This window comes from Daldinia vernicosa (genome assembly GCF_022497035.1).
Source record: "Daldinia vernicosa strain CBS 139.73 unplaced genomic scaffold F5Y00scaffold_95, whole genome shotgun sequence".
Classification (NCBI taxonomy): domain Eukaryota; kingdom Fungi; phylum Ascomycota; class Sordariomycetes; order Xylariales; family Hypoxylaceae; genus Daldinia; species Daldinia vernicosa.
In genome coordinates this window covers 1-24,828 of record NW_025954011.1, presented here as the reverse complement: position 1 = coordinate 24,828, position 24,828 = coordinate 1, and the positions used below count along the sequence as shown (strand labels likewise).

The 24,828-nt window shown below is 47.3% G+C and overlaps 5 protein-coding genes across 5 annotated transcripts; 2 read left to right on the top strand and 3 right to left on the bottom strand.

Moving 5' to 3' along the window:
• Window positions 1-1,208: 1,208 nt before the first annotated feature.
• F5Y00DRAFT_256450 (MFS general substrate transporter) lies at window positions 1,209-2,829 on the bottom strand (the record flags this gene model as incomplete). Its single annotated transcript, XM_048010409.1, has 3 exons — window positions 1,209-1,711; window positions 1,762-2,555; window positions 2,615-2,829. 3 exons carry the CDS (start codon window positions 2,827-2,829, stop codon window positions 1,209-1,211), a joined length of 1,512 nt encoding a protein of 503 aa, XP_047859828.1.
• Window positions 2,830-3,966: 1,137 nt separating this feature from the next.
• Window positions 3,967-16,432, top strand: F5Y00DRAFT_274768 (acetyl-CoA synthetase-like protein; the record flags this gene model as incomplete). The annotated part of the gene is made up of 2 exons (XM_048013416.1): window positions 3,967-9,066; window positions 9,119-16,432. The coding sequence occupies 2 exons, from the start codon at window positions 3,967-3,969 to the stop codon at window positions 16,400-16,402; spliced, it is 12,384 nt and encodes a 4,127-aa protein (XP_047859827.1). The 3' UTR covers window positions 16,403-16,432.
• Window positions 16,433-17,254: 822 nt separating this feature from the next.
• Window positions 17,255-17,944, top strand: F5Y00DRAFT_267102 (putative glutathione S-transferase; the record flags this gene model as incomplete). The annotated part of the gene is made up of 1 exon (XM_048012031.1): window positions 17,255-17,944. The coding sequence occupies one exon, from the start codon at window positions 17,255-17,257 to the stop codon at window positions 17,942-17,944; it is 690 nt and encodes a 229-aa protein (XP_047859826.1).
• Window positions 17,945-19,296: 1,352 nt separating this feature from the next.
• Window positions 19,297-20,831, bottom strand: F5Y00DRAFT_256447 (MFS general substrate transporter; the record flags this gene model as incomplete). Its single annotated transcript, XM_048010408.1, has 2 exons — window positions 19,297-20,678; window positions 20,822-20,831. The coding sequence occupies 2 exons, from the start codon at window positions 20,829-20,831 to the stop codon at window positions 19,297-19,299; spliced, it is 1,392 nt and encodes a 463-aa protein (XP_047859825.1).
• Window positions 20,832-21,285: 454 nt separating this feature from the next.
• F5Y00DRAFT_249970 (HET-domain-containing protein) lies at window positions 21,286-23,696 on the bottom strand. The gene is made up of 2 exons (XM_048009667.1): window positions 23,221-23,696; window positions 21,286-23,158 (listed from the first exon to the last, which is right to left on the bottom strand). The coding sequence occupies exons 1-2, from the start codon at window positions 23,540-23,542 to the stop codon at window positions 21,333-21,335; spliced, it is 2,148 nt and encodes a 715-aa protein (XP_047859824.1). The 5' UTR covers window positions 23,543-23,696; the 3' UTR covers window positions 21,286-21,332.
• Window positions 23,697-24,828: the final 1,132 nt, after the last annotated feature.

The window sequence follows — 24,828 nt, the reverse complement described above, 5'->3', positions numbered from 1 at the left end:
CCTAGGAGGTAGTCAGCCCAGTATACGGCATGTTCGACAAGGATCAAAGCTCCATTATTCTAGAAGTCGAGACACCAGGACACATAAAGTCAAGGCAGTGAAGTTTAAGTTAAGACTAATACCATGCGCCACATAAGCACATGAACATATACGCCACTTAGACGGTGACCTCGAGCACGCTATACGAGGCTTGTTTGGTGTTATCACTATTCCCCAATCAAAGTGATCGTAGATACGAGGATCTAAAGCGACTAACAAGTATTCGTCAGGAGAAGGTATGAAATGTTATATGTCAGGTTACACAAGCGGGACTATGTAATCTCACCTAGGTATTTTCTGCTTAGTCATCTTCGAGCTTCGGTAAGTCGTACTATGTATCAAAGCGAACTAAGGAAATTGGAGAAGGCAAAGTTGGAGATTTCCGGGTTGTATATGTTAAATCCTGGTAGTTCCACTCTTGAATCTTTACTTTATAAGGTAAGGTTCACCGATTTCTCCACATGTGAAGTCTTGCGGTTCAGCTGAACTGAAAACCTTTGGAACCGCATGGCTTTAGCAAGGTTGTAAATCCTTGAATCTGATCTTAATAAGCTACCTCATCGGCATGGATCTGCGAAGACTACCTATACTAGCGTATAGATTAGCGTATAGAATAGCGTATAGAATATAGGATCTTAAACCTGGCGGCTTAGCTCATCCAAGCCAAAAACCTGATTGTCTAATTCCTTGACCGTCTAATGCCATCATTATACTGACGTAATATCGTATATCGTAATATCAACAGAACAACATGTGTCGTTAATTTAATTTGTACTTTTGATTCAGTTCTTATAACCAAAGATGGTGAATATGTCATTAGCTCTTACTTCACTATCCGTACGAGATCTCCGTTTAGCCTATTTGGCGGTTTGCGGAATCGAGCACTGAAAGAAAAAAAAAAAATCGACGACTAAGGTCCAAATGTAGGTAGGATATGTACTCTTATAATATTTGTCTATATACCCAAGTAGCTCAAGATCTACAAAAATGCACAGCAAGTTAGATTTGACGTTTAGATCTCTATAATCTTGTACAGCTCACGTCAGCTAAACTAATGCATTTACCCATTATCCATCACCCGTGATCCATTATACCGTTTAGACATCGTCGCAAAAGTTGATCTAGTAAGGACAATCGATTTCGTAGTATGAGGTATGAGGTCCGTTTACTCACCGCGCGGCCGTCGCCGGGACCCCTACCCTATGTGGTCTTACAATCGCCAAAAATATCACGGGTACAATGGCGATTAGTATAAATGCCAATAATGTGTTGGCCCACCCATAGCCAAGTCTTTCGTACAAATATGGAGCAGCGACTGGCAAGAAGGCCCCGCCTATGTAACGCAGAGGAAGGCAAGCCGCGACGGCGGAGGCCGAGCGTTCGCCGAAGATATCGACGAGGTAATTCATGATGGGTGTGACGCTACTCGATAAAGAAAACCCGTACAACACGGTGGCCAGGGCGGGAACGATCCAGTGGAATTGCTTCTCTAGAGACCACCCATAAATCAGGAGGCCAGCAGGGAAGGCTACCATGGCAGGGATGGTGGGAATCAGTCGGTTTTCAGGGTGCGGCGTAGTATTCTCGTCTGGCTTCTTCATAGAAAAGCCACGTAATAAGAAAAAGTCGAGGGTGAAGCGGCACATGACCATTCCGCTAATTGTGCCGATAGCTGTGAATGTTGGTTTATTGCTAAAGCCGGGATAGGGATTTTAGACTTACTTGTAGCAATGTAGATAAGACCGGATTCACTCTCGGAAAATCCGTAGACTTCCTGGAAGACGGTGGCGTTCGTAGAAGCTAGAAGGGAGAGGTAACCGAATATGACTCCAACGTACACCGCCATAAGCACTGCAATGCGGGAACTTCCTAAGATGATGAAGGGGCGTACCACGAGCAGGGCAAGCGTCTTGACTGTTGTCATGTTCCACCCTGTGAAGTACTTTGGTGGCGACTTGACTTTTTCCTTGTTAAGGCTAGCTTTCTTGAGTGCCTTTCGGCGTATTACCGGGACATACGATTCTCTCATAACAATGACTAGGACAGGCATCAGAGCCGCCGTGAGGATAGCCATTATCCAGAACGTCCAGCGCCAGTTGAGGTACTGCGTGATATATCCCCCAGCAATGGGGCCAACGGCACTGCCAAGGATGGGAATCAGACTTGTTATTGACATGGCGGATCCACGCTCGTGGATAGCGAAGAGATCCCCCGTGATGGAGGGATTCAGGCCAATAGAGGCGATGGACGCGCCACCTAAAAATCTGAAGACAATGATCATGCTAAAGCTGTTGCTGAATCCTGCGATCATGGTAAAGATGAGAAACAGGACATTGAAGAAGTGACAGACAGGCACACGTCCGAAACGCTCGGACAGTGGGCCAACATAGAAGGCTGACACGACTTGGCCCAAGTTAGGAACGGTAATGTAGAAGATTGAAAGAAAGTTGTCGTAATTGTTGAACTCCTTCTCGATAGACGTGCTTGCAGGAGCGTTGATGACGAGAGACATGGAACTAAGCATTTGGCATTAGCACACCTTGCTATCACCATCACAAGGATACTTGGAACATACACCATCAAGGACATCAAGGACAGGACGATTATGATGAACCACCTCCGCGTACGAGACCAGTTTTGGGGCAGTCTGGGGTCAGAATCTTCCAAATCTGCACCGGCGGGGACTGCTTCAGCCTGGGACCCATCCGTTACTACTTTCTCTCCGTTCGACGTGGACTCGGTCACAGGCTCACTTGACGCTACTGCAGGACACGCAGTATTATCCAGCATAGGCGTCGGCGCGCTACTGATACTGGCTCTACTGACATCTTGGCTACTGACACTGCCGCCGATGGTACTGGACTGACCAGTACTGGGCTGCGTAGACACCATCGTGCCCTGGATCAAAATTGTGCCGCTGCAAAAAGAACGCGGAAAGGCGGTTAGTAGAAATAGGAGGAAAGGAGACAGTGTAAGTGAATGCGAAATTTATACAGACAAAAAGGATTACCTGATAAAATTAGGTAGCTATGAGCTACAAACTAAAGGAGGACACTAAAAACGGGAGTTACCAAGGCCAAGCACAACTCTAGCTCCATCTCGCGTTTTCTGAGATATCCCTTGCGTTTTCTGGAATAACCTCTCCTGCAACGTCTCGTACAATACCGTGCCGCAGTTGCCCTGATACCAACTAGCTACTTTGGGCTTGCGAACCCGCAATTTGTCGACGAGATTCCATAATACCTTGTCTTTCAGGGCACGGACTAGCCTCAACCTACGTTCTAGATGGAGTCGACGCCATTCGGGATCCAAAATGCGTAGAAGAGCTCGAGCCTGATTGGAGGAAATCTTTGTCCGATCCCGAATAATCCCTGCACGAGACTATGTAGTATGTACCTTTACGACACCCCCTGAGCTTGAGTTAAGGACACCCTGGGGTTGGATCTGTAATTCTTACTTCACAAAGCTGCCCTGTTCTAGCAAAAGTCAAGATTACCGATTACAGTACTTGATTGTAAAGACTAAACGATATATAAATAATTAAACTAATAAATAGGTAATTAATTATAAATATTTATAAAAGTTACCTTAAGAGGTAGGTAGGTAGTTATAAGAATATATTCACGAATTAATCTATTTTTATGGCAGTGTGTGTATAAGTATAGTTATGTTTTTCGTTTAAAGAAAAGTATTATCTATTTCAAGCATTACGCAGTAAAACGGCATGCCGCTATAGGTACTCGTTGAAGTCTTATGTCTCTTACCTGGGTAGGCAAGTAGTCAGGCTATAGTATAGTGGGGAGAAATTCCTATGGCGGGTCTCTGAAAGATATGGCAAACTTATAAAACCTTCCGTCTGTCGTGGACGTCTCTTGTTTGCCGTCATTGTTGTAAGGAGCTTAGACGAAGGTATGGCTGTTCGTAATCATGATTGTCTCACAGAACAACGCCGTCTTTGCTAGCCATAGCTCCCTTAAAAATGGCATTAACGTGTCCGTAAGCTCGATATCGAGCCCCCCATCTCCGGACTACGCTTCGTTTTTGAAGTCCAACAGACACGAGAGGAAAGTCATCTTCGATCTTCTCATCCCAGAACTCGGCTCTGGGATTTCAGCGGCCGTCAAAGCATTTACGGCTTGGACTATTCTCCTGTCGTCCCACGGATGCACGGCAGAACTTAGCATATTCGCCCCCGGATCAGGGGAATTCACCGGCCCCCTCAACATACCTTTCCAATGGAGCTCCCAAGTTGGGGACCTTATACGCCAAGTCAAATCTAAGCTTAGGGATGCTCTCCTAGGTGCGGCAGAGGCAACATCCTCGGATGATGCCAGTACATCTAGTGAAGAACAAGAGGGGGAATATACGTTTTTAATCTCTATCACTCGAGACCAGCTTGGCTCCAGAGAAATCTTACTCGAGTGCTATATCCACGATGATCAAATTTGTACGAGGGCAGTTACTCACGGTAGCCCCTCTGACAAGGCCTTGTCCCTTCACCTCTTCAGGCGACAGTACGAGTACATTGTTCGCCAGATTTGTCTTCCTGATAGCGATGAGAAGCCGCTTGTCGACTTGAAGGCCATCTCAGTCCAAGACCTCGATCATATCTGGTCTTGGAATGCTCGACCTCCGCGGGGAGTCGACGATGTATGCATACATGAAGCATTCATGGAGAGGGCACGGCGGCATCCCGATCTTCTGGCTGTTTCAGCACACGATGGCGAGTTGACATATCGTGAGCTAGATGATCTGTCGACTAGTCTGGCTCATGTTCTCATCCACCACGGACTCCAACCCCATAGCACTATCATTGTCTTTATCGAAAAGTCAAAATGGGTCCCTGTCGCCCAATTGGCAATCATGAAATCTGGATGCGTTTCTACCGTGCTAGATGCGTCTCTCCCACTTCAACGGCAGCAGGCTATCGCCGAGCTAGTTCAACCCTCAGCTATCCTAACGTCGCCAACATGCGAAGATCAAGCTAAATCTTTGAGTCTAAGCTGTCCTCAATTCGTTCTCGGCCACACCTCCAGCAAGGACTGGCCCACCGCTCAGCCCACATCCCTTCCAACAGTCAGCCCCTCGTCCTGGCTGTACATAGTTTTCACGTCAGGAAGCACAGGAACTCCCAAAGGCGCTATTATTAGCCACGCAAACTATGCCAGCGCGGTTGCTACTCAGCAGAAAGGCCTAGATTTCAGAGAATTTGATCGAGTCTTTGACTTTGCCTCATATGCATTCGACGCTGCCTGGTGTAACTTTATACATTCTATAATGATCGGAGGCTGTCTCTGTATCCCTTCCGACGAAGAACGGAAAGGAGACCTTGCGGGAGCCCTCCGTAAATACCAAGTCAATTACGCTGTCCTCACTCCTTCGGTAGCTTGGTTCCCTGCTTCCGAGCTCCCTGCCAGTCTCCGTACCATTCATTTTGGAGGAGAACCACTCAAAGCGGCTCTTGTCAAGGAGTTGTCTACCAAGTCAACAGTCATCAACGCCTATGGTCCTGCCGAGTGCTCAACCGTTAGCACTGCGATTGTGGCGGATCCTAACGATGACAACGATCCAACAATTGGTACTGGTCTTGGCGTTTGTACATGGGTCACCAAATTAGATGGGAGTGACCTTGTGCCTATCGGAGAGATAGGAGAGTTGTGGGTTGAAGGTCCTATAATCGGCCAGGGATATCTTCGCAACCCTGAGGTCACAGCCAAGACGTTCGTCGAGAATCCAAAATGGCTCCTACGTGGTTGCCCTAGCCTCTCAGGTATCAAAGGCCACACCGGTCGCCGTGGACGTCTTTATCGGACGGGTGACCTTGTTCGCTATAGGCCGGATGGCAATTTGGAGTTCGTAGGCCGCAAGGATTCTCAAGTCAAGATCCGTGGTCAGCGTGTTGAACTTGGAGAGATTGAATACAATCTTCAGCGCGCTTTAACGGACGAGGCCAGGGCCAAGAATGTGCAGATTATCGCCGAGGTCATCAAGCCGGATGGCAGCGATGTATCAACGCTTGTATCTTTTATTTTCATGGCGGTCAGCTCGGGAGTGTCGTCGGAGGATGCGAAGCCAATCCTTCACGAAGCTCTAGTGGGCATTGAAGACCGTCTATCCAAAATTGTACCACCTTATATGATACCCTCAGCCTTTTTTCCTGTTGAAGAAGTACCGATGACACCTACTGGGAAAGTAGACCGTCGACGTCTTCGCGAAAGCGGCGCGAAGCTATATTGGCAACAACTGAATGCCCAATCAGTGCCGGAAGAAGAAGAGACGGTTTCCGAATTAGAGGCCAAGATCCGTCAAGTTTGGAGCGAGGTCTTGAATCTTCCTATCCGGAGTATTAGCCTAGACTCGGCATTCACGCGTCTAGGCGGCGACTCCATTACCGCCATGCAGGTAGTCTCTCGTTCGCGCTCGCAAAACATTTCTATTAGAGTTGCAGATATCCTGAAACTCCAAACAGTCCGGCTTATAGCCCAATCTAGCAAGCCTGTTCAAGAGAAAGTGAATTTGGAGAGCGCACAAACCGACGAGAGCAAGTCTTGGTCCTTAACGCCCATTCAGCAAATATTCTTTGATAATAATCCTCAAGGCGTCAACCATTATACCCTCAGTTTTATCGTCAAGTTGGTTAGACAGACCACTTATCAAGAATTACTTGAGGCGCTTCTAACTCTCACTACTCGCCATAGCATGCTCCGTGCTCGGTTCCGCAAGCACACCGAGGAGTCTACATGGGAGCAATATATTGCGCCAGCTGGGCCTAACTCATTCCTACTCAAAGAGCATGAGTTCGTGGACCGCTCGTCTACCGAGCTTGTAGTCCAAGAGCGACAAGCAGGCTTGGATCTCGTCAATGGTCCCGTCTTTGCCGTGGACGTCTTCAATAGTCCCGATGGACCGCAAACACTTCTCATGAGCGCACACCACGTCGTGATGGACCTGGTATCCTGGCGTATTATTTGGCACGAGCTGAGCCAATACCTGTCCGGTACCACGCATCTACCACCGCTTGAGCTTTCCTTCCAAGCATGGTGCAGACTGCAGCAGGAGGAGGGCGAGAAACTCAGTCCTGCAACTGTTCTGCCGTTTGATGTTACCCCAGCCAATTTCGACTACTGGGGCGTGAAACCTGGCGAGGTGTTCTTTAGGGACGCTGAGTTGAACCTGTCTGTTGTTGACGTTGAAGCAACTGCTCTGCTTCTAGGCGCGAGTAATGATAGTTTCCGAACCGAAATTTTAGACATTCTCGTGGGAACTCTTATCTTCAGTTTTGCTCAGACCTTCCCTGATCGACGTCCGCCCCCTGTGTTCCTCGAAGGCCACGGTCGTGAGCCCGTGGCCGGGATGGATGATTTTGATTTGTCTGAAGTTGTCGGCTGGTTTACTTCTATCCATCCTATTGAGCTTGGTGGTGGGCCGGAAAGCTCCATTCTTGACATGATCAAGTTTGCCAAGGATGTTCGCAGTAGAGTGCCTGGCAAAGGCAGACCATATTTTGCCTCTCGCTTCTATAGCGAAGCTGGAAGGAAAGCCTTTGAATCTCACAAGCATGTTGAACTAATTTTCAACTACCGAGGTTCCTTCCAGCAGCTCGAAGACGCCAAATCCATCATAAAGCTTGAAGACAGGGAGGATCGCAATGTATTTATTCCTGGAGACGGTGCCGATTATCAGCGGCCGTCTCTTATCGACATAAATCTCCTCGTCCAGGAAGGCAAGTTGCAGATCTTCACAAGCTCTCATAGGCATATGCGAAACCACGACTCGGTACTTCGCTGGGCGGACTTATACGCAAAGACCCTTACAAGTGTCGCTCATGAGCTTGCCAACTTGCCAGTTCGTCACACTCTCGCCGACTTCCCACTCCTCGATATTTCATATACTGGTCTAGAGGCACTCACGACACAACTAGAGGGTGAAGGGATTAAAGTGACCGATGTGCGGGACATATATCCCTGCACTCCCATGCAGGAGGGTATCCTTATTAGCTCCAACATAGGCACTGCATCCTATCATAGCGTCAACATTTGGCAAGCGACCTCTATAGGATCTGCGGTATCTGCCTCTCGTCTTAAGGAAGCATGGGAGAGGGTCTCGCGCGCACATCCCGTATTCTCTACCATGTTCTCAACAAATCCCGATACTGGTCGCTATGTTCAAATCGTACTGAATCATTTCAATGAGGCCACAATCTCTCAGGCTACGGATTCTGAGACGGCTGTTGAGCATCTGACAAAGATGGAAGGCTTTAAAACTTCCCCTTCTCAGCCGCATTGTTTCTTCACAATATGCACTGGCAAGGAGGGCGACATCGCGTGCCGGCTGGAAATGACACATGCCCTTATGGATGCTCTGTCCATACCGGTTATAATAGGAGATCTCGAGAAGGCATACTCAGGACAGAGCCTATCGTTACGCCCGCCATTCCGGAACTACGTTGAACACATCCAAAGCACCCCAGCTCAAAATCGACTGTCATACTGGAAGCAGTACCTTGCTGATGTCAAGAGCTGTAACTTACCGGGAGATAAGGCCTTGAATCGTTCAAAGACAGAGCGTAAGGGTAAGTATGAGTGGGTAACCCTGCCTACTGCTGTTACAGCACCTATTGCTAGGATATGCCGCGAAAAGGGGTTGACTCGGTCCGCGTTTCTTCACCTTGCCTGGTCATTGGTGCTTTCGCATTTTACTGGTATGCGACAAGTATTATTTGGCTATATCTCGTCCGGTCGCGATACTCCAATTGATGGCATCGAGGATATCGTCGGTCCCTTGATCAACATGCTGATCGCACGCGTCGATTTGGAGCAGTCTTTGCCTAGTATAATAGCTGCCATCAACAAGTACAACATCGAGCATTTAGAGAACCAATATGTGTCGCTAGCAGAGATTCAACACGAGATCTCAGTAAAACAGCTTTTCAATTCGAACATCACGGTTCGTGAAGCTCGTGGAGTCTCCTCCGCGGCGGACGGAAGCATTCAGCTCGAGGAAATTTCAGAGGAGGACCCGCATGAGGTAAGTTCTCGATATCATAACTTGTTAAGTTTCTGTTTCTGACGATGCATAGTACGATTTGGTCTTGGCTGGTACCCTTGACAAGGGCGATACCGAAGTCAGCTTCCAATATCGAACTAACTTCATAAGCCCGACAAATGCCAGGGCAATCCGAGCCGCTTTAGAAAATGCTATCAACTTCCTCGGTTCTGTGACGGAGCAAGATACACCGGCTGCTGCATCGTACGCTAAGTTTAACGAGTCATTATATGATGCTTACTTCTACCATACGGCCGGTACGGACGAAGCATATGCTGTTGAACAGTGGAAAGCTCAGTTCCAGGGTCTTGAACCTGGCTGTCATTTCCCAGTACTACCTCCGACGTCCCTTAAACCAGTTGCCAATGCCGCGGCTTCTCATGTAATTGAGAATTTGGAATGGAGAGACGATTATGATGTGAGCGCGCAAATACTTGCATCATGGGCTCTCCTGCAAGCGTCTTATGGAAGTTCTACCGATGTATTGGTTGGTGCTAGCTCGCTAGGCGGCGAATATGGAGCGACAAGTGGTAGAATCCCAGCGCCATTTCGGACAAAGGTTGACCTCAACCAGAGCGTCTCGTCCTACCTTGACTCAGTCCAATCAACTGTAGTAACTTGGTCAAAGCTGCCTCTACTTGCAATCCATAGACTGCGTGAGCTAAGTGACGAATCGGCACTTGCCGGCGACTTCCAGACCGTGTTGAGTTTCAGCAGCGCGTCAACTCAAGACAGAGGGAAAGACTCACATACTGATTCTAACACGAGCCGGGCGCTGTTTATAGACTTTGCTGTCGTTGATTCTGGTGTTGAACTAAATGCTAGATTTGACGAGCATGTTATCAGTACCGAACAAGTCACCAGGCTCCTTTCGCAGCTTGAAGCAGTGCTTCGTCAAATCAGTTCAACCGGCAAGTCCTCCTCAACTTTATCTGAGATTGATACTATCACTGTAAAAGATCTCGAAACTATATTTGCTTGGAACGCGACGCCGTATGAAGAAGGCCAAGATCTCATCCATAATCTCATCGCAAGAACGGTCCAGACAATGCCAGACGCTCCCGCTATATCATCTTGGGATGGGCAGCTTACGTACCGCCAGCTTGACCGACTTTCAACTCGTTTGGCTCATCGATTGGTTCAGCTTGGCGTTGGCCCTGAAGTTATCGTGCCGTTCTACTTTGAAAAGTCTATGTGGGTGCCGGTTTGCGTAGTAGCTGTGATGAAGGCTGGAGGAGCAGGTGTGATGATTGACAGCACACAACCTATTGAACGAGCTAGTAGCATCGTCAGTCAAGTAAATGCTACACTCGCTTTGACATCAGCCGACAACGTGGAGAGAGCTGCGAACTTCGAAAGAGTACGGCTCCTTGTCATCGATAAAGCTCACATGGACTCGTTGCCAGATCCAGAGGCAGGACAGTCTCTACCTCAAGAAGTTCGGGTTTCGGACCTCCTCTACGTTTCCTTCACGTCAGGAAGTACGGGCAAGCCAAAGGGTGCTATGATTACACACTCCAATTTTGCAGCCTCTATCCGTAACCAACAGAAAGCTCTTGGATTTAGAGCTGGCCAAAGAGTGTACGACTTTGCCTCTTATGCTTTCGACGCTAGTTGGTCAAACGTGTTGCACTCACTTACATCCGGTAGTTGCTTGTGTATTCCATCAGAGCATCAGCGAAGTAACGCGCTTTTGGAGTCAATCCGGGATAGCAAAGCTACACTCTTAAACGCGACTCCCTCTGTTCTGCGCCATCTTGACCCTAAGCAGCTCCCTGACATCGAGCAGGTTTTGATGGGTGGAGAAGCCTGGGCCGAGGCAGACTTCCTTGACTGGATTGACAACACAAAACTGATCAACAGTTATGGCCCGGGTGAATGTACAATCAAATCCTGTCTCATTCGCGCATTCCGAGGTATGGTCCCCAACACTATCGGCGTTGGAATAGGTCTCCACACATGGATCGTAAGGACGGACGGTTCAGAGAGACTTGCTCCATTGGGCTCCGTCGGTGAGCTTTGGCTCGAGGGACCCCAAGTTGGGCGTGGTTATATAGGAGACGAGACAAGAACCGCTGCCACGTTCTTGACGAGACCGAAGTGGACCGACAGCAGCAATACGCCTTGTCGCTTCTACCGCACTGGCGATCTGGTTCGTTATGGCGCTGACGGCGCTCTCGTATTCGTTAGTCGCATAGACTCGCAGGTCAAGATTCGCGGCCAAAGAACAGAGCTTGGGGAAGTCGAGCATAGTCTTAAGAGAGCCCTCAATGCTGGTGATCTCAAGGCTCAAGTTGTCGCTGACGTCTTCAAACCCCTCAACGGTGACAATCCCATCCTCGTTGCATTCTTGAAGGCCGAAGAACCGGACGCCTGGCACAAGCTTGCCGGCGTGGACGAGCGGCTCGCAGAAATGGTACCGCAATACATGATTCCGACCGCTTATATCGCCCTAGAGGAGTTTCCCATGACTGCTACAGGCAAGATCCACCGTAGAGCTCTGCGTGCAACTTACGAGCAGAAGACGCTAGAGCAACTTGTCGCCCAAGACGTGTTCCGCGTAACTGCTCATCGGGCTCCGAGGACCCCATCCGAGAAATTCTTACAGGGTCTATGGGCGGATATTCTGAAGATTGATCCAGCCACAATTTCGGCCGACGACAGCTTTCTCCGCATTGGAGGAGATTCGCTTGGGGCTATGAGGCTTGTTAGCTCTGCTCGAAAGCGCAATGTTTCTCTCAGTGTGGCTGATATCTTCAGGAGGCCCAAGCTCAGTGCTTTAGCAGAGCTGATCGAATCACAAAAACCCACTTTAGAGTCAACCGAATTGGTCATTGAGCCTTTCTCACTTATTGATGACAAAATCTCAGCAGAAGAGGCCAGAAATCAAGCAGCGCGACTCACGGGCCTTGAGGTCGCCGATATTGAAGATGTTTTCCCTAGCACACCTTTACAAGCAGGATTGCTGGCTGAGACCGTCCGAAGACCGGGTGATAATATTCTAACTGAGACGTGGAACTTTAGAAAAGACGTCGATGTTAATCGTTTCCGTGCTGCATGGCAAAATGTCGTTCGGGCACACCCTATTCTGAGAACTAGGATCATCGAGCTACCTCAGCAAGGCCTCGTCCAGGTCATCGTCCGACACGAAAGCAGCGCCATCGAAGACGGCGTACCAGCGCAACAATTTGGACTTGGCACTCCCCTGGTTAACTATAAGATATCGGAGTCTTCTTTTTCATGGAGCATTCACCACTCTCTTTATGACGGATGGTCTGAGCCCCTCATCTTCGACTCTTTGGTCAGAAGTTACCGGTCAGAGGCGATTGAAGATGCTGCTCCTTTCCAGGCCTTTATAAAGTATGTTCAAGACTCTAACGGAGCTGGGGCCAAGAAATTCTGGGAAAATCAGTTCCAGAACTTTAACGCGCAGAATTTCCCTATTCTTCCTTCCAAGACCTACAAGCCAAGATGCGACCAGCGTTTGGAGATCGACATCAAGGACATCGTTTCCGATGACGACTACACAGCAGCTACAAAGATCAGGCTTGCCTGGGCCATCTTGTTATCGACAGTTACTAACTCTGCAGATGCTTCGTTTGGTGCAACAGTATCCGGTAGACAAGCGAATGTACCCGGAATGGAGAATATCAGTGGCCCAACAATCGCCACCGTGCCGTTACGAGTGTCAATCGATCGCTCAAAGACCGTAGAAGAATTACTCCAACAAGTACAGTTGCAGGCTGCGGATATGATGCCGTTTGAACAAACCGGGCTTCAGCAAATACGACGCATCAGCGAAAACTGCGATCTCGCGTGTCAGTTCCAATCGCTCATGGTTATCCAGACCGGACGCAACCAGGATGCGGAAGATATTCTATTCGAATCTTCTTTTGTAGAACCCGAAGCTGAAGGCCTCGACCCTTTTAGAAACTATGCCATCCTCTTGGAGGTCCTTCTTAAGCCGGAAAGCATTTTCCTTCGCGCTGACTACGACTCCAACGTAGTATCTCCATCCCAATTCCGTCGTCTCGCTGACCGATTTGAGAACATCTTGAGGCAAATCTCCTTACCCGAAGTCCAGGACAAGCCAGTTTCTCTGCTCGATACAAGTAGCTTAGAGGACCTGAAGCAGATCTGGAGCTGGAACGACACTTTCCTAGAGAAAGCCGAGAAAACGATCCACGGCATCTTTGGAGAAGTCGCCGCGCGACAACCTAATGCCCCAGCTGTCTGCTCATGGGATGGTGATTTCACCTATGCTGAACTAGATGGCGTATCCACACGGATTGCCTACGAGATCCTGCGGGCTGGTCTTCCACAATCTGGCCAACGTATCGTACCCTTGTTCTTTGAAAAGTCGAAATGGACATCTGCCTCTCAACTTGCCGTCATGAAAGCCAATGGCACCTGCGTTACCCTTGACGCTTCCCTTCCCGTTGCCCGTCTACAGACTGTCATGGACCTTACTTCGCCCCAAGTCATCATAACTTCTACTGAGCAGGAATCTCGAGCGCGAGAAGTAGCTCCACCAACCGCACAGATCATAGTAGTGAGTGATACACACGTGCCCGCCTTTGAAGTTCCCGAGGATCCGTCTCTACCAAATGTAGACCCGGATACTTGGCTCTACGTGGTCTTCACCTCCGGTTCGACAGGTGTTCCCAAGGGTGCGATTGTCAGCCACTCCAACTTCGCCAGCGCTATTAAATATGGCCAAGAAGCGCTCAGATATAGTCCCGAAACTCGCACATATGACTTCTCATCTTATGCCTTCGACGCCTCTTGGCTTAATGTGCTATACACTCTTTGCGGAGGTGGATGTCTTTGCGTCCCATCTAACTACGAGATCCAAAATGAGCCCAAGGAAGCAGTTGCTCGCAGGGGTGCAAACTCGGCGCTCATGATCCCCTCGGTTTCCCGATTCATGCACGGAGTAGACTTCAAAGTTATCAACTTCGGTGGTGAGAAACTAGGACGTGACGAGATCGACTATTGGAAAGATCATGCTATCCTCCTTCACTCGTATGGTCCGTCCGAGTGCACGCCTATTGCGATCCATACCACACTCGATCCCGCACGTGAGCGTATCGTTATTGGTAAGGCCCTCGCGACACGAATTTGGATCGTTGAGCCGGAGCGTGGCAACTCATTGGCAGCTGTCGGTGATATTGGCGAGCTTTGGATCGAGGGACCTACTGTTGGCCAAGGCTACCTTAACGAGCCAGAGAAAACGAAAGCATCATTCGTAGAAGATCCACAATGGCTTGTACAAGGTTGCCCTGGATACCCCGGCCATCGTGGACGTCTGTATCGTACAGGTGATCTCGTTCGATACGAAGAAGACGGTAGTGTCGAGTATATTGGACGGAAGGATGCTCAGATCAAAATTCGTGGACAGCGTGTCGAGCTTGAAGAGATCGAGCATCATGTCCACGATGCTATCGGAAAGAATATTGCATCTCAAGTCATTGTGGATATCATCAGGCCTTCTGGCTCTACTGAAGCTGCATTAATTGCCTTCATCAAGCTCCCCCAGGGAGGAATTGCTTCTGGCACACCGGAGGCGTATGCATACGCGCAGGAGCTTGCTTCTTCTGCGAACCGTCTCCTATCCGCCACAGTACCAGGTTACATGATTCCGAATGGTTATATGATCGTGGACAACATTCCGAATACAGCATCAGGAAAGGTTGACCGTGGCAAACTGCGTGAAGCCGCTTTAGCCATGCGAAAGGAGGATCTCCTTCGCGTAGACAGCATTGGAAGACGTGCACCAGAAACCCCCAGTGAAGTCAAACTCCATGCTATTGTTGCTCGAGTGCTATCTTGGAGCGGGGAATCTTTTGGCATGGACAATAACTTCATCCAGCTTGGTGGTGATTCCATTAGCGCTATGAGACTAGCTTCAATCGCCCGCGACGAAGGAATTCCTCTGACGGTCGCAGATATCCTTACCAAAGATCGGATTGCTGACCTCCTCGTGACGGATTCGGAGGCCGACCTTTTCAACGAAAGCGAACAATCACTTTTCGGCTTGCTAGACGTGCCAGATCTTAGAGCTTTCATTGAGGAAGAAGTGATACCGCAAATTCTACCCGGTCGTGGAAAACTTATTGATGTTCTTCCAACAACAGACATGCAATCTGCGTACCTCAGCGACAACCTTGTTACACCCCGACGGTCTTGGTTCTACAGCTATATTGACTTTGACCAAATTGCAGATGAAGAGCGCCTTATCCAGAGCATTGAAAAACTGGTTGAACATTGCGACATCTATCGAACGGCCTTCGTTCGCTCTGGAGATGCCTTCTTCCAGGCCGTCTTCGACTCATGGAAGCCCACCATCAACGTTATCGACGAGGTGGATTCTGCCGAAATTGCTCTTAACAAGGTCATAGAAGAAGAGATCAACTCTCCCATCTCTCTAGGAACCCCATTGATAAAATTCACACTTATCAAAGAGCGAAGCGGAAAATCCAAGCTCGCCTTTGGCAGGTCACACGCGGTTTACGACGGTATCAGCATTGGCCAGACCTTGAAAGTTTTGGCCGCTATCTATAATGGCTCGACTCCGGAGATCAAACACTTCAGACAATATGTGAACCACACTCAATCAAACAAGGCGCGGAGCTACTCTTATTGGCGCAAGACTCTTGAAAACTCTTCAATTACTACACTACCTTACGGCTCAACGTCGCCCGCACAGGATGGACCACCTATTGTGCTTAAACGCTCTATTCCTACACCTAAAGCTCCCTCTGGAATTACACAAGCTTCTCTATTCACGCTGGCCTGTGCCACTGTACTCAGTCGTCTAACAGGGTCCCAAGACGTTGTCTTCGGCCGCGTTGTCTCCGGACGCGCATCCGTTCCTGCTTCCCTTCAGGATGTCGTTGGTCCTTGTCTAAACCGAATACCTGTTCGTGTACAGTTTACTCCAGATCAGACCAAATCCGAGCGACTTGCAACATTACAAAAGCAGTATGTTGAGAGCATTGCATACGAAACGACCGGTCTGTTGGACATTGTCAAGCACTGCACAGACTGGCCGCAAGACACAAAAGACTTCGGCTGCTGGTCGCAGTACCAGAACATTGACGAGAACCCTGAACTAGATCTGCCCGGCGCGAAGGGTGGATTAGGAAGTCCAGAGATGTACCATATTCCGTTTGCGGCCAATTTCTTGGAGGTCTTCGCGATCCCGAGCAGTGACGGCACGCTCACGGTGAGACTTATTGCAGGATCTGGATATGCGGAAAATGTAAGAAACGAGTTGATTCAAGGAGTTTGTTCGGAGTTGATGGATGTATTCTGAGGGTGAAATTTATGATATTACGACTGGTTGAAAGTCAGAATGGGCTGGATCCTCTCGAGTCTACGGACTTGTGGCCACCGCGTCAGCAGGGTGCAGTAGCACATGCATTGCGGCAGTTTCCAAATTGCTCTTAAATTTTCCATGTAAAGATATTGATACAGTTAGAAACTGCCCCAGGAGGCTATACTGGGACCTGTTACCGTTGACGCCGTTCTGGGCAAATACAGCCATACGCTCCAAAATAGGGGCTCAGGGGTTTCTTAGGTTCGTGGCCAACGAACTACGCTCTTTGGGGGAATCAGTACATAGACAAATCTCTACATGTATAGACATATAGAACATTCGAATTCGACTAGATACAGACTGCTTTTCTATCACCTTCTACGCGGTGAACTGTAGCTCCATGGCTGCCTCCGCCTTCAGTAGATGCGATGATATCCAGACTCTTCACCCGTGATATATCACTTCCGCAGCTTTTCAAAATCAAGATATCTAGCTCAGTCCCGCCGGCGTGCATATATAAAACCCGTGGAATATCACGCTATACATCGTATAAGCCCTAGTCTCAGTAGGCATGCAGTTCGTCTCCGGTAGGAACCTCCTCTCCACATAAGATACATTATGCACAGCGTCTTCAGTCAGGGCTAAAGTCAAGGGACATTTCCGATGACGGAATTCCTCCAGCGAATGGTAGAAGGTAACGTTACTAGCGCTGAGTGAGTTTGTAGAATATCTTGCGAGCGAATTCCTGTAAGCATGACTTCCCATCTGTCTCCAACAATAACCCTTCCGTATAACCTTGACTCCTCCTTTTTCCAAAACATCTCTACGCTATCATACTCCATCATAACAATGACTTTAAAAGTTCATCATCTCCAAGTCTCTCAATCTGAGAGGATAGTCTGGCTCGCCGAAGAGCTGGGCATTGACTACGAGTTGGTGATTCACAAGCGCGATCCATTCCTCAGTCCTCAGTCTATCAAGGATATCAACCCCATCGGGCAGGCGCCCGTGATCCAAGACGGATCTCTTACTCTTGGGGAAAGCGGTGCTATTACCGAGTACATAATACATAAATATGGCAATGGTAGACTGGCCTTAGGCCCTGACCATAAAGACTGGGCGCAGTATCTCTACTGGTTCCATTTCGCCAACGGCAACCTACACCCTCAGATGAGCCGCGTGATGGTGTTGAAGCACTGTCACGTTGACGAGAGCGAACCTCACGCTCAGCGCCATTTTTCGCAACTGGAGAAGTTTCTCAGGTTCTTTGACAGCCATGTCAAAGACAATGAGTGGCTGGCTGGTACGGAATTTACAGCCGCTGACATCATGAACGTCTTTCCACTCACGACCATGAGAACTTTCTTCCCGTACGACCTCTCAGAGTACCCCAATATTCTGAATTATCTCAAGCGCGCTACCGAGCGCGAAGGGTATAAGAGGGCCAGGGCAAAGGGCGATTCTGAGTTACCCCTCATGATCGACGGCAAGCCACCAGCACAGTTCTTCGATAAGCTCAAGGCAGAGGGCAAGATTTAGAGCGCTTAAACGCACATGAAAGCCCAACTAGGTAGTTTAAGGGTCGATTTCATGCGACTTGGAAAGGGGCCTACGATCAATGGAAATTTCAAAGTTCATGGTCATCATCTAGTGAATCAGCCATTTGGTGGCTAGGATCTGGAGAATATTACACAACTAGCATGTCTTCGTCAACTAACTAGCTGTCAAGTAAAAGAAATTATAAAAAGAAACTACGTTAAACGATTTAGTTAATAACTTCCAGAAGAAGTTTTACTTTTATTTCACATTTCTTTTTCTAGAAAACGTACCCAAATATCAAATGACTTGATTATAAGCGTAAGCAAAACTCCAAGCTATCAAGTAGGAGAGTTTCCCATAATCCCCTAGCTTAATTTTGATAGGTACTCGAAGAGCTGTAGCTGAGCGACATGTATTATTCGTTTAAGCTGGCTGCTCGATTATTTACGTCGGCGGGGAATTATATCTTCACTATTGTACCTGGATCATCTGAACTTACTATGACCCGCGATATCGCAAAACTTCCTACGGAAAGGTATGTTAGCTCCGTAGTACCAAATGAGGGCATGTGACAACTGCTCGTATAAGCCCCATACATAATCGTAAAATAGAACCAAAGGAGACGGCCCTCAATCAACTCTCCCCCTGCTGGCAGCGAGTGGGTCAGTGGATTGAAAATTCCCTGATACGATTCAGTATGTACTTCGTAGGATGCATAGTAGGTCGATACGAATATCTGCAGTATCTGGGCACCTAGGTAAGGTAGTCAATATAACCGCCACCGCTAACGAAATGCCGTCCGTACGTGGATAGCAGAGTGGACCTTGAGGGAAGAGATAATGTATGTAACTTAGATATATTACGGACCTAGTCGCCGCATATGCTCGTAAAAGTACAAGACAGCAACGAGTATGTGTAAGGGTTCAAAGGGGCCGAGTATGAGTTACATCACCCAGGTAAATTTCGCGTGATACCACGGCAGCACTTTATGCGGATCGTAAGAATTGCCTTGCGTTAATCCTTGATGCGGATCAATTCCATGGGAGGCGACGATATGAAAACTCAGATGGCCTTTGCTAATTCAGCAGGCGAATAACGTGCTGCAATCCAGTCACTCTCATTCAATATCTATCTCAAGGTGGATTCACTGGCTGGTAGTGCGGCGTATGTCAGCGATGTCAGCAGGTTACCTGTTGTGGAAATGGCCCCGATTCGTTTCCCTGACCTTAACCCCTGTATTGTACGATACATAATGTTACCCCTCCGGGGGCGTAAGCTGGTAACACATCACCCCTGAAAACATGAGGTAGGCTGGTAGGCAGTTAGTCGAAGGAACCGGGAGGGGGTATGCATTACTCTTCGTCGAAATCAGTGACTCTCTCAGCCCGAATGAAGCTACTGGCTATTGCCGCACCCGCCATTAATAGCGCCATCGTCACAAACGGCAGACCCATCCAGCCCCATCCTAGTTCTAGACCTGTCACCAACAACGCACTCAATACTGGTCCTATCACGCTCCGGACTACGATACTCAGCATATGCGCTGCACTGTAGACTGCGCTCACCTGGCTGGGCCGCACCGCTCCACCTAGCAAACTCATCAGTAGCCCCGTAGAACAGCTGCCAACTGCCACAAACAGAAGGCCGAGGGCCTCGATAACCAAAGCCGGTGCAACACCTATAACCATCAAGCCCAATGCCGTTGCGGCAATAGACACGATGGCATATAGGCGATCGCGCGCCCAAGCAGACCAGCCCCGTTTATCAGCGATTAGACGCGTGATCAATGGGAGGATAGTGAGAACGAATAGGCCTTGTGCACCTTGAAAGAGTGATAGGAGTACGTTGCCACGAGCGTATGAGAGGGAGAATTTAGCGTTAGTGTACTGCAAGCCTATGAGAGTAAAAAGCTCTCGAGCTCCAGTCTGAGGGGAGAAGATCAGAAGGAGTAGCAGAGCTTGTCGGTTCGATGCTAGCACACTAAGTAAAGGACTTAGTATGTTAGATGCTTCTCCAACGATGGAATTGGATACTTTCGTAGGTGTCGGTGATTCAGAACGCAGCGAGTCCGCGATTTGCGGTAGTGTAGAGTCAGATAGTAGCGCAGAGTGCTCAGTAGACCTCTTCCTTAAGTTCAGTGTCTCCGGAATAAATATCGTAAGTAAGAACGCGCCAGAAAAAAGCGTGCCCGCGGCGAGTAGCAAAACAGCCCAGGTATGTCCTTTTTCCATCAACGGACCACTGATGGCGGGCCCGAAAAAGCCCGAAATCACGTCGGCAGCGTGAAGATACAAGAAAATCTGAGCGCGTTCATCATCATCGGCAGTATCAGTAACCATGACATGCAAAATGGTGGAAATAACGGCATCTCCACCGCCGAGAAATAGAAAGGCACCCGACAGTAGAGCCCAGCGGATAGAAGCAAACCGCCAATAACACACAGCTAGTACCCAAGAAAGCGCGGAAAAAACACCAGCACCGCTCATGATGAGCACGCGCTTACGACCAATACGCTCGGCAAGCAGTCCATAAGGTACGGTGCACAGCAGCGACGGGAAGATGGGAACCAGCTGCTGAAAGCCGCGAACGAGGGCAAGTTCCTTCTGTATAGGCTGCGCCTTGCAAGGATTGGGTAATGTACCATTAGAGGCCGGAGGTAGCGAGTTTGTCTTGTAGTAGTCATCACAAATGACATTTTCGAAGACTTGAACCAGCGCGGCTGGCTGTAAATTATCTCCAAGCATCATGGTAAAGGCAAAAGCGCATAGGAGGACGATGATGCGCTGCTTATGCCTTATAGGCACAGAGTGCAGTGGTTCTAAGGGGGTAGGCACATCCCCAACGACCTCAACGCCATTCTGGAGTAGGGGAGAAGACTCGTCCACATGGCGGGATTCATCATGATCGTTGGTAGTATCTGCGGAGGTCATCATGGCAGTTCATACAACCTCACGATCAACAAAAAAACACCAAGCCCTACAGACGGTAGCATACAAAGAGGAAGAAAGTGACGGTGCGAGGTGAGGTGAGGTTCAAAAAGCGGTCACAACGAGTGTAATTTCTGACTTGGTGCCTTGAGTTACAACCACTTCCAATCCGAGTTGCTTTAATCCGTATTACGTACAAATCGGTATTATTGGTGTTATTGGTGTTAAAAGCACGGTCCAATTTTAAGCTTATTGTAAAATGTCACACAAGCATGCAGATCACTTAATTCATGTGATTCTTTACTTTCTTATACAGCTTAAGTACATAAACATGCTTATCACGGTATACATCATTGCCATATAATTCAAATATATTCAAAACAAAAATGCCCGGGCAGCCAGGATGATATATGTGTTTAATTCTACACCAACTATGTCAGACCAATAAATAGACAGTCGTATTATACAAGAGTGATGACTCCTGTCAAATCGTTCATAGCTCCATCAATCCACCAAGCCTTCCACTCATCTGAGAAATCCCTTGTATCATGATCTCCGCAGTAACACTGTAAGATGCCAACTCGTCGAAACTTTTTACCTTCCACGTGCTCTAACATGAGCGCATAAAGGGTTCTACCTATTTCCACTTTACATATCGGCATACAAGTGCCTTCAATCACTCCTGCTTCTGCGAATTTTTCTACCTGATCTGACATGTCGAAGAATGTGTATTCGAACTCGAATCTGCCGTAGCAATCTGTCATATATTCGTCAACGTATAACCTGCCAGGCCACCAAGAATCATTCCTATATCGAAAATAGGATAGTTTACATTTAATATCGAGCTCTGCGGATCGAAGGAGACCAGTAGTGTCCCCACCAGGAGGCTCTGCGACGATCCTTTCGTCAGTCACTTGTATTAATGGTTTCACCTCTTTCCTGTAAATATCACATAGTTCGACCCCACTACCCGTCCCTACAGCCGCCACCGAAGCCCAACTCCAGGACGGAGCATAGGATTCATTGCGTCGAATTCGGGTTCCTCTGTTAGCCGTACTTTTCCACAAAAGACCATAGTGTAGTGACTGCTTCCACAGGCCAGCTAAATATGTATCGCCGGTGGCGACTCGAAAAGCTTTGACAATACCGGACATGGCGATGAGTTTGTCTGAATCTTTTGTGAGATTACAAGTCATGTATGTCGAGAGAATAGTAAGCCAGAAGAAAGGACTTATTCCTCCGCCAGAGTACAGCTCCGTCCGACCTCTCCGAGCTTGAAGATTTGCTTTCTCCTTTATGATCTCTCTTCTCGAAGCTTTATATCCGTATCCTCGCTTTCGCTGGATATAGTCTTCATCTTTGACCTTTCTGGAATTTACTAACCCGATCATAATATCAGCCTCACAATGGGTGCATCCCAAGCACTCCCAATAAATTTGATTTCGTGTGAAGTGAATGATTCGAGTAGATAAGAACCGCTCCTGCACAACCCAGCCTCGTGTATGAAGAGCCGCGCTTTCGATCTCGTCGATCCAGATTGAGTCGTTCCAGGCTATCCATGGGCCATAGTCGAGTTCCGATGGGCTACGTACCCGAATGCCAATATTAGTTTTGAATGGATACAAAAACCTCGCATTGTCCATTCTTTGACGAAATAGGCCGCCGAGTGATGGGTCAATCGATGGGGAAATTGCCGATATATTACAAAATGAGTTGCGATAAACATCAGCCATTATATCGGCTTCTCTTTGCCAATCAACCTCTGAGTCTTGAAATATGCATAGCGAGTCTATCCAGAGATATCTATAGCCTAAGCGATGGACAAAAAGAGTCGCGTCGCGAAAGGTTGGCGATAGCTCGTCGAGTGGTATGCCAGCGCGAAGTTGGTGTTCCGTTTCCTTACAGAGCTGATTAATTTTACTCGGGTCTCCCCAACGATGAGAAAGAGTCCAATATGCAGGATACACGTGTTCTAGGGTAGAGGTTGGCGTATGGCAGCACAAGTCTTCCTCTCCAGTATCACGTTGGACCATCGCTTCGTCTCTACTCCTCAAGAAGACATAACCACAGCACGCCTTTTGGACATCGAGGATTCGAGTGGGAAAGAAAGCACCAGCTTCCGTGGGCGATCTGCAGAGGTCTTCATGACTTTTCTCACATGATGAAATCCAGCTTTGGACACTTTCCAAGGATTGAGGAGACCCTATATAAGGGTCGAGCTTTGCCCATGGCCGGGCCATCATATCATGATATTTGTCTCGCTGCTCTTTTCTAGTAGAAAGGCGTACTATGTTACTGAGCGCCTAAAGCCAGAGATGGTTCGTGATTTGTGGAATAGGTATTACGTACCAGTAAGTATATAATTAACAGCCCATGAACATGAAATATTAAAGGTTATGCGACACTCATAACCTTGCCAAAATGATTCATTGCAAATTATTTCGCAGATAATTGTAAACTGTTCATCGGGATCGCCTGTGACTCCCCCTTCATCTCTCGGGGGCGGGTGCCTTGACCAGATCCATGTACAGATGAAGCAGCCGACATCTTTACTCATCACTAAATCAGAGTATTTCCGGTGATGCGCGATTTTATTGCTGGTCCCCCTTTCATTGAATATATGGAAACTTGATTTGCAAATGGCACATAATGACCCTTCAGGGTCTTCCATAATGGCATGTGTAGTAAAGAGCAGACTTTAAATACCGTCGTATGGTTTAGGTCTGTTTCGAAGATTACCTAGTTATTTTATAATACGAACGGTATCATACTGGTCGGACTAGATGAGAACGCGAGGCTTCAAAGGGCGTATGCAATAATTATGTCCTTGTCACACGGACAACGTGGCTGAGACTTGTTGGTTAGAATATGAATGCAGCCTAGAGCCAGTAAGGCGGTTAGGATAACTATTTTCAGAACTATTGGATGAGACGCATTATAAGACGATGCAGGCAGAATGCAAGATAGCCAATACACAATTGAGGGGGCGACTAGATACGGAGATACATCTCTTAGAATTGACTACAAATAGGTCGTGATATCCTCAGACTGAGATAGAGAGATTATTAAGGACCTTGAGACCTTAGAAAATTATTAGTAATATGAATTCGTTCCAAGCCCTTACAGACCTTGTTACAGTCCTGAACTCCGTGCCGTTTTACTTGACGCTGCCGTACAGCCCCAAAAGCTTTTAATGACATAAATGTACTTGAATTGGCACTTCCAATAACTATAGCATTTAATGATACGCCGTTACGATTCGAACTACTTATTACACCTTATATAATCACAAGCTACATTCATGACCATTGAAAATATTGCTCTGAAAAGCTTAGCATTTTCTAATCAACGCTAGTCACCCTTTACAGAAGCTCAGGATTCGTATGGTTAACGTTCTAAAAGAATGACCTTTGGCAATTAGGGGATAGTGTTTTTATACACCGTTACTTGATTGGGAGAAAGGGGAAAGGGCGTTGAGTTATTAGTTGAAATATTTGTGACTAATCGTAGTAGACATTTAAATACCTATTGAAGTATTGTCATAAAGTAGGTAAATGTTTATAATTGTATAAATTGTTTAATTAAAGAGTAAAGATATATATATATTTAAGGTGTAAAATTTTAATGTATAAGTGGAAATATAAGAAATTATAAGTATTTAAGTTATTTTTAAATTATATAAGGTTAATTAATTTAATATACTTTTTTAAATAAAGTTATTAAATAAATTTAATTAAAATAATCTTAAATAATTTTTTTAATTTAATTTTATAAGTTTAATATTTTAAGGCGATTTTTTTTTAATTAAGTTTTTTTATTTATTTAAAATATTTCGTTTTTTTTAAATTTCTTTATTTAAAGCTTTAATTATTTTTTTATTTAATAATTTTTTAATATTTATTAAATTAATTTAATTTTAAAATTTTTTAAATTTATTTTTATTTAATATTTTAATTA

What these genes read in the sequence shown, in the direction of transcription:
- F5Y00DRAFT_249970 (XM_048009667.1), bottom strand. Translation starts at nt 23,542, where the DNA reads ATGGAAGACCCTGAAGGGTCATTATGTGCCATTTGCAAATCAAGTTTC. An exon ending in TGTTAATTATATACTTACTG is followed by an intron (nt 23,159 to 23,220) that starts GTACGTAATACC and finishes TCAGTAACATAG; the next exon opens with TACGCCTTTCTACTAGAAAA.